Here is a 16,263-nt window from a genome sequence, read left to right on the forward strand (position 1 = left end):
AAATTAAAAAGTTAGTGGAGATGTGGCTCGGTTGGTGGGGAAGTCTCTGGGAAGGGCCGTCCTCGGAGCCCCACTTGTCAGGACTGTCTCTAATCCCAGCCATAGCAACTGGACTGAGGCTGGGGCATCACCTCAAGGTCAACTTCACGACAGTCGGTACAGACTGTTGAATTTCAGGCAGAAAATGACCAAGTATTGAAGGCATAAAAAGTGGAAACAGGAAAAAAGAAGAGAGGGGGGGCAGAGACAGAGGCAAAGGCAGAGACAGAGGCAAAGGCAGAGACAGAGTCAGAGACAGAGAGAGACAGGGACAAAGGCAGAGACAGAGGCAGAGGCAGAAACAGAGGCAGAGGCAGAGAGAGAGACAGAGGCGGAGACAGAGAGAGCTCTACCCCATTCTTTTCCTTGCTCCCTTTCTTTCCTATCTCCCTCTCATCTTTGGGCCTCTGATATGTTGGAGTACTTTAAGATGAGAAGCACTCTAAGAACTTTCATTGAAATACTTGCTTTCAAAACTTCTGGAAACTGTTCACTATTCTAGTCAATCTCGTATAACATCTGCACTTTTTTTCTTTCTTGTTACAGAAAAATGGGAGTATTTCTGAATTTTAAAAATCTCCAGACTTGCCTACGAGACGCCATTCTCTTGGACTACTATGTGTCTGGGTTCTGTTGGGCCAAAGAAATGAATTTTTCTGTCGACCAGTATTCAAAATTTATGACTTTGCTGGACATGTTACTTCATAATCTTCAAAGTAAGTGTAACCCCTCACTGTCACTTTAAGGGGAGAAAAATGTAGCGTGTATAAATTAATATTCAAAAGCCAAGATGCTTGCTTCATAGTGATTTCTTTAATAAGGACTGTAGCTTGTTTCCTAGATACACAGGGCCAGCTCACTTCTCTCTGAATGGTAAATCCTCAAAGAATTCTCATTGAGACTAAACTTTTCTTTGTTGATTTGCCAAAGATAATCTAATTGGCATTCCTCACAACACAGATAACTTTGGATATGCTGATATTTTGGCCAAGTTCTGTATAACCGGAACTACTTTGAAATCCAAATAATTTGGTCTGTCTTTAAGCTGGAATACTATGTAGTTAGATAAAGGAAAAATAGAGATGGTCTCTGCATGCTGTATGCATCTCATTGGAGTGAAAGAACAGAAAACATTATCCACTTTTGTTTATAAAAATAAAAATCTGAGTATGTGTTCAGGAAGGCAGAAAGAATATGGGGGGAAAAAAATCAAAATTGTCTGTGAAGCCAGACACAGAGGCACACACTGGAATGCTGGTACTTGATAGCAGAGAGGGGGCTTGAGAGTCTAAGATGCACCTAAGACACACAAAGAATGAGTTTTTAAATTAAAAATAAGCTGCTGGGGAGGATGTGGAAAACAAGGTGTGAGCAGCATGGGCTGGAAGAAGCCTCTTTTGAGGCCTGATCTACATACAAAGTAACCCTTGACTAAGTCATTCATAAGAGAACTAAAGTGTCAAAGAACGTTTGATGTGGCTGTCACAAGCTTTGCAACTCCTGGGCAGAGTATTCTTAGTCTGAAGAGGGCAGAAAGTAAACCTTTTTGTTCTTCTCCCCAAGAGCTTCATGTTCCAAATGTGAGTATTTTCGGTTTACACCTTCCCCCCACTTCCCCTCTGTCTCCAGATGGCCTTTCGTTGAGCTTCCTTGAGCTTCACGTGGCCAGTGTTAGTTTGAACCTGGATGTTTGACCCTCTAAGAGGTCTTGTCCAGCAAAGACATGGGAGTGGAAATGTAAACGACAAATGGGGGGAAAGCAAACACATTCATTTTATTTTTTTCCTTTGGTAAGAAAACATCTTCTCCAACCCTTGGGCATAATTAGACTGTGAACCAAGAGTGCAGCTTTGGTTGGTTTCAAGGAGGTGAAGGTTTACAGTTAAACCAGGGGACAATGGGGTCTTGACCACAAAGTCACCAGTTCCCACTCTGCCATGGCTCCAGCCTGGAAGGATGACCTACTTTGTGTTTGTCAAGTGGCCCAGCCTACGTAAGACCCACTTTTGAACAGCCAAGGTTCTGCTCTGATCCTTGTCCTAAGCCTGTGTTGCATGCGTATAAGCCAGTCTGCAGAGAGCCAGCTCAAACCTAAACAGATCCTCTCAAAGATATGAAGGACAGTACTGAGACTTAGCTGAAGACCACATTTTTGTGGGTTGTACCCACTGAGGGCTGAAAATATTTCTGAAAAAAAAAAAATCACGTCTTCTCACTGGGCTCAGACTTCATCCTTGTCAGCATTTCTTGCACAATAGATAACAGCAAATAATTTATATGTTATTATTCAGAGAGAGACGAGTCAGGGTCCGTGCTCAGTGGGTTCAATTGCTTTCTAACTGCTATAGATAGAAGAAAAGTTGAACCAAATAAATCGTAAGCTAGTGTTTGCCTGTCACACCTTTCTAAAAATCATCATCAGTGATTTTTTTAGATCTGGTGCATGTTGAATGTGCATTGCAGAGAAGGGGAGGGGGAAGGGTAGATGCCTGGCTCAGCTGCTCTAGATGTGGCTGGGGCCATTCATCTCCATCTCCATTCCCGTCCTCCAACATTCCATTCTAATGCGGGAAGGTGGGTGTTTTCTCAATGGTTTCTTAAGAGATCTTCAACTCTGGGATCTTTCACAGATAATCCCCTTGGATACCTGAGCCTGGTAGTACATCTGGGAGTCACCTCTCCCGACTTTCAGCCCATACGCATTTCCCCAAGACCTTTCAACTCTGCCTTGTATGTGCTGGGGTCCAGGAACTGCCTCACAAACCACACAAATGCTGATCGCAGTCAGACGGGGATAGCTTATTGAGCATACACCCCAGGACTGGTGGACCAGAGCCATGGCCCCAGGTCTGGGAACTGAACCATGACCCCAAGTTAAGATCCTACATGGCTTTTAAGTGCCAAATCCACAAGCACCTGTGTCAAGTTATTTCACCAATCAGAGTTCAGGGACAGGGGATTTCCTTGGGGACATATCTTTGTTGTACACTTACCCTGCTCCCACTGGCTAGATTATTCAACTGTGGCAGGGGACTTGCCTTGTCTAATAGTCATGTCTTCCCTTGTTTGCCAGGATGGGACTTGTGTGACAGCCATGTTTTAAGTCGCCAACCAGGGTGTTAGTTACCCACATACATGTCTCTTTCTGCCCAATGGGATGTCAGTTCTCAGTGAGGTCTTGGGAACTTAAACTTTACTAGACCACTCCTTGAAATGGAGATTTTACTTTAAATAGTTTCTTATATTGGTGTAGATGTCTTCCTGATGTTGTGGTCCAACCCAAGGGAGGTTTATACCATAAAAGCTTATACACAGGTGCAAGAAGTGATGTTGGGTGGTTGGTTCGGGTCCAAGGTTATTATGGGTAACTATACAAAGCAGTTCTACTGACTTCTATCATGATTGGTTTCCCAGGACACAGAACATAACAGATGACACAATCCATCTTAGTATTAGAAAGTCTTCTAGTGACAGCAGAAACACATGAGAAAATTTCCTTACAATGGTGGGCTAGCCAGGCAACGGTGACCTAGGCCTTACCATTCTATCTAGGCCTAATATTTAACCTAGGCCTTTACCTTGTGCATGCCTACCCACCCGTGACAGAAAAGACCTTCTGGATGCTCCAGTTGTCAGCATCCAACCACCAAGGTGAGAGGTGAGAGGGCATGCAGATTACAGATGATATTCTACCTGCCACAAGGAGAAAAAAAAAAACCACACTCAACCATTCAGAACAAGCTGTACACATTTATATTTTCACCAAAGACAGAGGTTATTAATGTTGTTTGTTTTCCATTGAACAAGTATCACAGGAAAGAACCTGTGCAGCCCTGTTGCAGTCTGGCTGTGTGCACATGTGTTTTGCTGTTGCATATTTGTAGTTTTCTGAGAATCTTCTAGAACCACCAAGCTGCTCATTGTGGGTCATGGTGAGGAAGTTGTATCATTTCTTTCCAGGCCTGACAGTCTCACCAAGGCCCATTCTACAAACAGATTACATGACTTTGAAGTCTGTAGTGGCGGAAGTACGTTATACAAAAAAAATTCTATTTTTAATATAAATACGTAAAGGGTTTTCCAGATGGCTCAGCAGGTAAAGGCCTCTGCCACCAAGGCTGATAACCCAAGTTCAGTCCTTGGGAAACACTGGTGAAAGGAGATAGCCAAATCAATGAAATTTTACTTTACCCTGTACACAGTATATGTATGTGTATACACACATACCCAGAGACACAAAATAAATAAAAATGCAAAAATAGGTATATAAAGTTTGAAAACATCCATATGTTTTATTCCTATCAAAAAAATCTTTAGGCCAAGTTTTCACATGGTAATACCCAGTTCTAGCCAAGGGAGAAGGGGGTTTCTTATTGGCCTTCTTTCCTGAGTTCAGCACTGACTTCCACAGTGGCTGAACCTATTATCTGGGTCTCCTAGCCACCATGACAGCTGGCTTTTCTTTAAGTTTTCTATGCCTTTCTCTATCCCTTAAGCATCTGTTTTAAAATTCCCCCTTACCATTTAGAAGTGGTATTTAGACAGATACTTGGTGATTTTGCTTTTTAAAATGGAAGTGAACTGTTCAGACAGCCACGTGTATATGTGACCACCGTGATAACAAGACCAACCACTGCTGACTCATCTAAAGATCAACGATAACTTTGTCATAAAGAAACAAGATGTTTGCCCTTTCTCCCCACGAATGCGGGACAGGGTAAACTGGGGCACAGTTCGGTCCTCACAGGTACTAGTCCAGCACCCCCACTAGAGCTCTCGGGATAACGGAAACTCTCCCCTCCCCCTGGTTTCAGCACTACATATGTCCTTGGAGGACAGCATTAAGTGGCTCGGGGAAGTGATGGCGGAAATCGGACCAAACCATTCTCGGAAGAATGAGAACTTCCACATCTTCAACGTCAAGGAAGCCAATGCCATCATCGATTACTTAAGAATCAGGTAGGACCTGTGCTCGTCCCATGGACCTACTGTTCTGTGTCTCTGACCTCCTTAGAGATCTTAGATTGTGCCAATCCAGATAGCCACGGAATCTGTGCAGTAACTACTCAATAAGCAGATAACACACGGGCTCAGGAGATGGCTCAGCAAATGAAGGCGCTTGCCACCCAGCCCAGGTGACAGGTGTTCTATCCCTGAGAGTCACGTAACAGAGGGAGAGAATCAACCAACCCCTCTGAGCTGTCCCTCAGAGGCACAGAAGTGTTGCAGTAAATATTAAAAATTAAAAATAGTTTATCTCTTTACTGGCCCTGAGGTCTCACTCCTCAGGCCTGGTTCTAGTACGGAGCCCCACGCACCTCTGTTGCCCAGTCTGAGCCGCCCTCACGGCCCAAGCCTGTCTGCACAACTCCCTTCCCTGGTGGTTTTCTACCACCAGTTCTTTGCTCGGTCCTGGGGTGTTTCTCTACCCCAAAATCCCATATAGATACAACTCTACAGCCTGATAGCTTTTCATACGGGTTTATATATTCAACTCTCAATCCACAAACCCACTGCACAACAAGATTGCATCAAATAGACAAAGATACAAACTGCCCTTCTATATGAGTTATTAGACCTATAAAATCCTTAATGCTCATAGCTGTTTAATGCCAATCAATTCCATCTGTGTCTGCCTGGTCCTTGGGAAACTCCATGTTGTGACGACCTTCACCTTCTGTCCTCTGACCTCTTAGACCTCCCTTCTCTCCACCTCCCTCAACCAGCCCAGTCACTGGCTTTCCTTTATTTTACTAATGAAAATGGGAAGGTTCAGTTGGAGTCACGTGACTAGGTCGGCCTTCTTGGTCAAGTGGAATTAACATTAAAGTTATTTAACAAACAGCTTCAGGACAATCTACACAGAAGCATCCACACATCTACCTGAACACAAAGGTGATGTTTGGAAAGGAGAGAATACTCAACTTTTCCATCTAACAAATGAAAGTGGGGACCCGAGCATCCCTCCTGCTCTGTGTCCCTAAATGATTCCCGGGTGGCACCATGGTTGCATCTGTCCTGTAATCACCACTGCGAACAAACTTTCATCCCTGACTCTGTACCTAACAGCAGTTTATTTACAGAACTGAATACAGCTGTAATGGATCTGTAGTTTAGGCGGCTGGGTTTTAACCAAGGAGCCACATTTCCATTTTAAACATTCATTTCCACTTAAAAGTTGATTTTTACACAATCTGTCTTTGAAACACAAGAGTTATGGTAGAGGCCTGTAACCCCAGGTAGGGCAGGCTCAAGTATTATTAAAATATGAGTTCAATAAGCAAATTAGTGAGATCTTATCTCAACAGCATTTGCAAAGAGGGCAAGTGTCTGACTCCTTTGTAGAATATTTGCTCCTGTATGCTCAATCCTCAGTATGGAAAAAAGCTAAAAAGACGAGATTCACAGATTTCATCAAATTTGTTAAACACCCTAAGATATTTTGAAGCAATAGCCAGTTTACCTCATTGTAAAGTCATGCTCTCTACTTAGAAAATGATAGTTTATGGCATGCAAGTATTTTTACAACCCTGTTCCTGGAGCAAGACATCCATCCCATGTTTTGCCTGTCTTTGTGTAGCATGCATGCACATGCGTGGAAATGTGTTTGGAGACTCAAGTTGAGCTCAAGTATCTTCTCCACTTGCGCCTCTCTTCATTTATGGAGACTGAATCTCTCACTTGGGTGAAGAGCTCTCTGATTCAGCGTATCTTCAACCAGCCAGCTTGTCCTGGGGAAACCCTGTCTCCACCTCCTGAGCAATGGGATATATGTGATCTACCATGTTCATCCAGCATCTACATGGGTTCTGGGGACCTGTGTGTCGGTCCTCAGGTGACATTTGTCTGTATGGAGCTTATCACAGAGTGTGTGAGCGAGGCATGCTGTGCCTCTCACCAAAGACACACCTAGACTCGGCAGATACCGGAGAAGCAGATGAAAGTTACATCTCTCCACACAGTGTCCTTGCTCTCTCTTTTCAACTGGGTCTCTATTTCCCAACATCACCTTTAGCATCTTTCAACACAGAGGCCTACCCAATGTCCTACACAGCTTCAAGATTCACATGGCGAAGATCCTGATTGTCATCTGGAAGCTTCATAAACATTTCTGTGTTTAATATAATAAAGCTTACACACTGATTTCCGGTGGGGCTTACCAATGGCATATAACACACTGCTTTTTATAAGATAGCATTTAATACAGCATGATTTGATTTTATTGTTTTACTACAAAGCACGTCTCCTAATGTGCTACTCTCACTGAAAGGCATAGTTTCTCCAATAAAGAGAAAGAAATAGACAGGAGCCTGCCCCCAGGGCTGGGCAGGTGATGGTTCTATGGTAAAATGCTCACTACATAAGGCTGAGGTCCTGAGTTCCAATCCCTAAATCCACAATAAAACCCAGAAGAACCGGACAAACACATAGGGAGACAGCAGGTAGTGCCGGGAGAATTGCTAGGCGCTTCTGGAGCAGTCAGACTCCCTACGGCACAGTGAACAAGAGAGAGCACGTCCCAAACAAGGTGAAAAGCAAAAGTGAAGACCAACACCTAAAGACCAATGACGCTGTCTTCTCATCTCTAACTCTCACCATGGATTGCACACACCTGAACTTGCACAAGCATACATACTCACAGACACATGCACACACATTGACACACACATACACATGCACACACACATGTCCCAACATGTATATACAAGTTTACACAATGTATTTATACAAGCACACACATGGACACACATACACACACATTCACACATGTACACACAATGCATACCCACATAAACATGAAGACATATGCATGCACACTCACATGCCCACACATGTATACAGACTTACACCTACACAGGCACATGCACACACACACTTAAGCACACATGTGCCATGTGTACACTCGTGAGAATCCATGCCCTGAGGTCCTTCTGCCCCTTAGGGTTTGAGATACTCCAGACAGTATTTTGACCATGAATATTTGCACTGCCTTCCTTCTTCATCTATACATGCCATCTGTCTGGCAGGATACACTTTTACAGCTGAGCCCTAAGCTCAGCATTAAAGCCGGCATGTGTACCATGATGACCATTGCCTGACAATGTGGAACAAGCTGCCTTCCTTGTTTCAACTCATCCCCCCACCCAGGCAATGTTCCTCTGCACCCATCTTAACAGCTCCGCATGCCCAATCTTAGATCTCATAATGAAGACTATTTAAAGAGATTAGTCAAATCCAGAAAATCCAAATGTAATGCTGCTAAATCTCCACATTGTGATCTATGCATTTAAATATAGTTATTACACAAAAGATAAAATATCAGTTATTAGGATATCTGGAATCCATAATGGAGTTGCACGAAGCAGTGTGAGTCTTTCCAGAATGGTTAAGAATCCCTCATGGGTCCACAAATAGAAATTTAGTAGGAGTGAAATCACACGACATGTTCAATTCAACAATTATTAAGTTTTATAAATATGCTGATGACTAAACTATCAAAACTATGTGTGCTTCAGTTCAGCCTGATTTTCTGTTGATCAGACCACTGAAAGCCATACTCAAGAGATGGAGTTTTTCCACTACAGCCCATGGCAGGTGCATCCCACGATCACTACGTGAACAAATGCCTGTTCACCCCAGAGAGCGAAGAGACAAACAAAAGAGACAGTTCTGCCCAAGTCTAGCTTAGTGAAAAAAAAAAAAAAATGTGTTTATTAGAACTTCTTACAGGAACATGGAGGACTCAAAGACAGCTGAATCACCCCCACCCCCACCACCAGGATGGAGGACAACTGTGAAAGCCACATCCTTCGGGATCCTTGTACAATGTCACAGGTAGTTTAACCTGTGGCTCTCTCCAGTGACTGCCTAATGCTTATCTAGCCTTGGAATGGGGCCTCAGGATCTTATTTTCTGGATTTCTCGAGCCCCTGGTTTTAGGATCTTTTTGGCCTTGAGTGATTTGTTGTCAACCTGAGTCTTGTAGATAGTGCAGTTTAGAGGAAAGAGTCACACAGTGGTGCAAAACAAACCTTGTTAGTAAATTTGAATTTCTTTAGACACTCTCACTTTAGTCCAAATGATGTCTGTTTAACCTGTGCTCTGGAAATATTGCTCCTAAAATTTCTTCTCCACATGACTGTGGGCATTACTTCTATCTGCTTAGACAATCTACACAAGATCACACACTGAAGCCCCAGTGGATCAAAGACCTCCACATAAAACTCAATACACTAAAACTAATAGAGAAAGTGGGGAAGATCCTCAAACACATAGGCACAGGGGAAATATCCTGAATATAGAACAACAATGGTTTATGCTCTAAGATAGAGACTCGACAAATGGGAACTTATAAAATAGCTAAGGACACTGTCAAGAGGACAAAATGGCAACCAACAGATTGGGAAAAGACCTTTACCAATCCTACATCTGATAGAGGGCTAATATCCAATATATACAAAGAACTCAAGAAGTTAGACTCCAGAGAATCAAATAACCCTATTTAAAAAGTGGGGTACAGAGTTAAATAATTCTCATATGAAGAATACCAAATGACTTAAAGGAAGTACCTAAAGAGATGTTCAATATCCCTAGTTATTAGGGAAATGCAAATCAAAACAGCCCTGGGATTCCACCTCACACCAGTAGGAATGGCTAAGATCAAAAACTCAGGTGACTGCAGATGCCAGCGAGGATGTGGAGAAAGAAGAATACTCCTCCATTTTGGTGGTGTTTCAAGCTGGTACAACCACTCTGGAAATCAGTCTGGTGGTTTCTTAGAAAATTGGACATAGTACTACCTGAAGACCCAGCTAAACCACTCCTGGGCATATGCCCAAATGATGCTCCAACATATAACAAGAACACATGCTCCACTATGTTCATAGCAGCCTTATTTATAATAGCCAGAAGCTGGAAAAAACCCAAATGTCCTTCACATAGGAATGGATACAGAAAATGTGGTACATTTACACAATGGAGTACTACTCAGCTATTAAAAATAATAACTTCATGAAATTCTTAGGCAAATGGATAGAACTAGAAAATATCATCCTGAGTGAGGTAACCCAGTCACAAAAGAACACACATGGTATGCACTCACGAATAAGCAGATAGTAGCCCCAAAGCTCAGAATACCAAAGATACAATTTACAGACCACATGAAGCTCAAGAAGATGGACAACCAAAGAGTGGATGCTTCAGACTTTCTTAGAAGGAGAAACAAAATACTCACAGGAGGAAATACAGAGACCAAGTGTGAAGCAGAGACCGAAGGAAAGGCCATCCAGAGACTGCCCCACCTGGGGGTCTATCCCATACACAGTTTCCAGACCCAGGCAATATTGTGGATGCTAAGAAGTGCTTGCTGACATGAGTCTAATATAGCTGTCTCCTGAGAGTCTCTGCCAGAGCCTGACAAATACAGAGTCGGATGCTCTCAGCCAACCACTGGACTGAGAATGGGGTCCCCAATGGAGGAGTTAGAGAAAGGGCTGAAGGAGATGAAGGAGTTTTCAACCCCATAGAAAGAACAACAATATCAACTAACCAGAACCCCCAGATATCCCAGAGACTAAATCACCAACCAAAGAGCACAAATGGAGGGACCCATGGCCCTAGCCATATATGTAGCAGAGGATGGCCTTATTGGGCATCAAGGAGAAGAGAGTCCCTTGGCCCTTTGAAGGTTCAATGCACCAGTGTAGGGGAATGCCAGGGAGGGAAGGTAAGAGGGAGAAGGTGGATGGGGGGATACTCTAATAGAGGAATGGGGAGGGAGGATGGGATGGGGGATTCCAGAGGTGAAACTAGGAAAGGGGATAACATTTAAAATCTAAGTAAAGAAAATATCCAGTGAAATAAAAGAACACACACATACACACACACTATGTATATTATACATGCAATTAAAAATGCAGATGTTTACCCTTTATTCATTGAGTGTTTTTCCCCCAAGAAGCAAATCTATCCCAGTGTAAGAAAGCCATCCTCTTCCCCAGTTTGTGCCTAACAATGCATGACACTGGCCAGAGAGCTTAGACAACACTATCTAGAACCCTGAGTCAGAGAGATGCCCAATGGGAGTGATAGAAAATACCTTCCCACTGCTGAACTGCCCCTCAGTCTTCAGGCGAGGCCCCTATTTGCTCTCTGGAGAAGCTGAAGGGTGCAGAAAAGTAGAGAGGGGATGGTCCTTCAGGAAATGTCCCTTTGAATATCTTCCCTTGGGGACACATCCTGGTCCTGTTCCAGGCCCTGCCTCCTTACTGCATCATTGACCATCATATCCAACTTATGGATGCTGTTTCCATGACATCCTCTCAGCACACATGGGGCAGCCCCATTCCTATATGCATCAAGGACAGAGAGACTGAAAGATTATGTCATTTCAGAGAGGAAATTTCTTATCCTATGATCCGTGTCTAGCACAAGATGGCCAAGATGGAAAAAAAAAAATAGAATTTTCTTCTAGTTCGTTTAGAGCAGCAGTCCTCAACCTATGGGTCAGGACCTTTTTGGTAAACCCTCTGTCTCAAGAACATTTACATTACAATTGTAGCAGTAGCAAACTTACAGTTCCAAAGTAGCAATAGAAAGATGGTGGATTTGAATTTATTTTGCTGACAATTTTTTGTTGTTGTTCTTAGACATTTTGCTGTATTATGAGTCTATTAATTTTCCCAACCAGCAGAAAGAGAATTAGAAATAGAATTAGAAAAATTCAAATATTATCACAAACAGAATGTTAGAAGCTAGCTCTTCAGTAACATTTTTAACTCTCAACGATACATTGCCAAGCTCTGAACTTCCTAGAAATATTTATTTGCAAACTTGTGACTTTGAGCTCTTCGTAGTCCTCAGTCACTGACTACCTAAGCTTTCCAGTGAGAAGAAAAGGAAATGGCCTTCCTTAACGTGTGCCTGCCTTTGATGCACACAGCCCACAGGGAGGCCAGTCATCTCAGAAACAAACTTCAGACCTTGCCTGGCCATTTATTTCCTTGTGTTCTCAGAGACCAATTTACTCATGGTCCATTTTGGCAGTGGGAGACATTTTGCATAGAAAAACACATCCCAGTGTGTGCCAGGACTGAGTCAGGTCTAGCGCTAAATACAGCTAAATTTGTGAAGTTGGCCACTGCCTAAGAGGGTGCTAGGTTTCAACCTAGAAAAGACACTAGATCAGTAGTCCTCAGACTTCCTAACACTGTGACCCTCAATACACTGTCTCGTGTTGAAGTGACCTCCAACCATAAGATTATGTTGTTGCTACTTCATAGTTGTGATTTTGCTACTGTTTGTAATGCAATATCTGATATTTGAGCTATATGGTATATGACCCCCCCCCACACACACAAGAAATGGAAACCCACAGGCTGAGAATAGCTATCGTGGATGCTTCTCTACCCTAGAGACACATCCCATGTCACAGATGGATCTGCTGACACTTTCTAAGACCTACGTTATCCTGTGGGTGTCTTAAAAAAAAAAAAAAACAGAACTCAAGTCTCCCAGCATGCCAAGCAGCTTCGTTTTAGAATGAAAGATGTCTGTACTGCGGTTAACTCTCCACCTTGGCCAAAGCCCTTTTCCTTTACCCCAGATATTTTCCTCCCACTGCCAAGGGATTCTAGCTGCATGTGTGTTTCCTGTTTCAGCCTATTCCAGCACTACAGGCTCTACGAGTTTTTGTTCTACTCGGCCAGGGAAGAGATTGTCATCGGGACTGAGGTGAGTGAAGGTGGGGGAGAACTCAGCTGGGCTATTGACCCTACCTGAATCCAGAACTGCACAACACAACTCCAGGACATGCTGTTGACTCATTAATACAACCAAGCAGCAGTGAAACAAGAATACGCATGCCAGGTGAGACTCTGGTTAAGAAAATAAGCTGCCTTTTGAGTGTTGAGAAAACCGTTAGGTGCGTGTTTGACTATCTATGGATTGTTGGACAAACCGCTGTCGAATAGGATTCTCATGTCTCCTCCCAGATAAAGTCAGGATGCTCTGAGGTGGACCAGTCCTGCTCTCTCAGGCTTCTGGTTTTGTGTTCTTTTCCTCTGCTCCTTAAGGCCCGCTCCAAACCTCACTTCTTCCCTAGAGCAAGCCTGGTTTGTGGTATTGTGTTTCTAACAAAGAATTTGGGCTCATTCACGACACACAGCCTTTATGGGTTTTTCTTTTTTCCTTTTCTCTTTTTTTAAATTTTTTTTCTTCTCAGTTTCAACTGACCTTCTCTTGCAAAATTTTGGCTCCCATTAAACAAACATCCATCATCCTGTGAAATTCTCTGGCATCTCCTATGGGTTCATACAATCAAGCAACTCAACAGGAATGGTCCCCCAAGGAGAAGGTCACATGCTGCTCTTCTCTAACATGTGACAGCCTGTTAGTACCATACAGGACACAGTCCTCCTTAAATTAACCCTAAATAATCATATCAGGTGACAAACGGGAGAAGGGGGGTTATACAGTAAGTACTCTATGACAAGCCAGGGAAGCATCCTCAGAGACGTCCTAGCTGCCTCATTGCTGGGAAAGATCCCTGAGTGGGGTTCATCTCAGTGAAACAAGGCTAGCAATAGAACTGCCCAACAGTTCTTCATGTCCCTAAACAGCTCCTCTGCCTCCTAGAAGGATCAGTGACAGGCACAGTCATTGTCATGAACATCGGAGAGGGAACCCCACCATCTGCCCGCCTTTCCTCAGAATAAGCACCAAATCAAACCCTGTACTTCGGGAGCCGTGGGTTGTGACAGTGCCTCCACATTAGCAGAAGCGGGTATCTGGAAACGAGATAGAGCGTGTCACCGAGTTTGTCTCTCTCGTGTGCCCCTCTGCACTGCAAGACCAAGGTCTGATGACATCCAGGAGCAGGGAAAAGTCACACAGACGAAGTGGACCAGCTTGTTTATTGTCGGCTGTGCTCTCTCCAAGCCGGCCAGAGTGAAAGATGGTGCTTAATGGAAGGACGTTGGGTCTTCCAGAGCTACAACATGAGTGTGTCCATCAAAGATCCGTGTTTGGTTCCCAATCCCCAGTGTGACACTGTGGGGCTGAGGGGACCCTGAAGAGGGCAGAGCCTGGCAAGAGGATATGTCATCAGAGGAGCTTCCTCAGAAGGGGTTTCGGAGCCTAATGTCTCACTGATGTCCTGATGGAAGACAAGAGCTCTTCCTCCCAGATATCCTTGCCACCATGTCCCTGTCTACCTTTAGGGTCTCACGCCCAAGAGAGCAACCTACAATTGAATATCTAGAACTAAGAAACAAATATACTACCTTCTTCATAAAGTTAGTCTGCCCTGTGTATTCTATAATAATAATAATAATTATTATTATTATTATTATTATTATTACTATTATCATTATTATTATTATAGTCAGGTCAGTTTGCCCTTGTTCAAACAACCAGGGAAACAGCCTAAGTGTGTGCTCAGCTTGGCTGAGAGACCATCAGGCATTCAAACGCTAGTAGTGACTGCGTGCTAATCCATGTAACTTGTAAAACCATTATTTACGTCTCAAGGTTTGGGAATTTGACTAAGTGGAGGAACTTGAGAGGGGGTAGAATTATTCTGGGTTGCTCAGGTGGGCTCAGAAAGGATCACTTATTACCTCAGAAAAGAAAGGCGAAAGAAAGAGGTCGAGGGGAGAGATTTACTTAACGCATGCGTAGTCCTGGAGGCCCACACTCAGTCAGCTGTCCTGGCATCTGTCATGGGACGGCCTGTGACTTCTCAATGATTGTTTGTTATCGTCATTCCAAAATGCAGATACAAACTTAATGGATGTGTAGAATTCTAGCACACGGCATGGGCATGTATGAGCATTCAGAAAACAGTGTTTAGTTTCAACTTGGGTAACCCGTGCTAGACTTCACCTTATATAAAATCTTAAACCCAGTTCAACTCACTAAAGGCCTCTTTACCCATGGCAGAAACATACAGCATCAGCAGACTGTAATTCGCCCTGCCCTAACCTTTCCTCCAAGAACTAGGAAAACAGGGCAAGACGTTTTGTTTGTTTGTTTTTTTTTTTTTTTTTCAAAAAAATTAAGTATTCGAGATCTCAGCTATCAGCTCAAAAAACATTATGAATCCGGGGCTGAAGAGATGGCTCAGCAGTTAAGAGCACATTGCTTCTGCAAAGAACATTGGGGTCACAGCACCCACATCAGACAGCACCCACATCAGACAGCACCCACATCAGACAGCTCACTAGCCGTCTTACTTCAGCTCCGAGGGACTCTGGTGCCCTCTTCTGGTTACCCCAGGCACCTGCATTCATCTCGCAGGCACACGCCCCCCCACGCATATTTAGCAACAATAAATATATCTTTTTAAAAAATGTATTAATCTCAGAGGTAAGCCTGGCAGTTGGTGATGCTTTTAATCTAAGTATCTGGCTTTTTTTTAAGGAGGCGAAGACACTTAGAAAATAAGAACCAGGTCTCTAATAAATAGGAAAACGGAGTTAGAAAAGAAAGTATTAGGTGACCCCCAAGATCTGTGTGCTGCACCCCAAAGGATTACCATTGGGTAAATCAGTCCTCGTATGGATTGAATTCAAGTTAAAGATTCTCTCTAGAGTATTAAAGATTCTCTCTGGAGCATTTTAATCAACAATGTATAATTCTAACCTTCTCTAAACCAAAATGTAACCGCACTGCCGCCACTTTCCCATAACCAGAACTTGGTGGTGCACATGAAAGTCACCCATCACTGAAAATACCAAGAGACTGCAGGAGGCCCCTCTAATAGAGCAGTCACATGCAAAGCACTATCCTAAAGGAAATGGCGTTCTTCAAAAACCCCAGGATATTGTATTCAACCTTCAAGACAGGGCTGCTGGCTGACCTAGATCTCACTGATTAGGCTAGGTTGGATGACCAGCAAGCCTTGGCGTTCCGCATATCCACCCTCAGCATTGAAAGCATGTGTCATCATGCCCAGCTTCTGATGCGCTTGCTCTGAGGCTAAAACTGGGGTCCTCGGGCTTGGGCAGCAAGCCACCAGGGAGCAGGGTGTAAGTGGGAACAGGCTGGGGGATGGGGAGGGGCGTTTGCCCTGTCTGCTCCAGATTGATGCTTAACAATGTGAATGCCTTCATGTATGGCTTGAACAAGAGGACAGGGACCCCAGCCGATTTCTCAGAAGGGATGCTTTGTAAATCAAGGGCAGGTGACTGCTTACACTCCCTGTCTCCCCCCCCCCCCACCACA

The 16,263-nt window shown here is 43.7% G+C and overlaps 1 protein-coding gene across 1 annotated transcript in view; it reads left to right on the top strand.

The window, feature by feature from the left end:
* Window positions 1-16,263, top strand: part of CABCOCO1 (ciliary associated calcium binding coiled-coil 1) — a gene marked incomplete at both ends in the record, with an annotated part of 103,324 nt that overhangs the window by 20,063 nt on the left and 66,998 nt on the right. Inside the window, 3 exons of the mRNA XM_080937652.1 lie at window positions 586-755; window positions 4,854-4,998; window positions 12,699-12,771. Of these exons, the coding sequence (XP_080793778.1) occupies window positions 586-755; window positions 4,854-4,998; window positions 12,699-12,771 (388 nt within the window). The remainder of the gene's footprint in view (window positions 1-585; window positions 756-4,853; window positions 4,999-12,698; window positions 12,772-16,263) is intronic.

Source organism: Micromys minutus, assembly GCF_963924665.1.
Source record: "Micromys minutus genome assembly, chromosome: 25".
Lineage (NCBI taxonomy): Eukaryota > Metazoa > Chordata > Mammalia > Rodentia > Muridae > Micromys > Micromys minutus.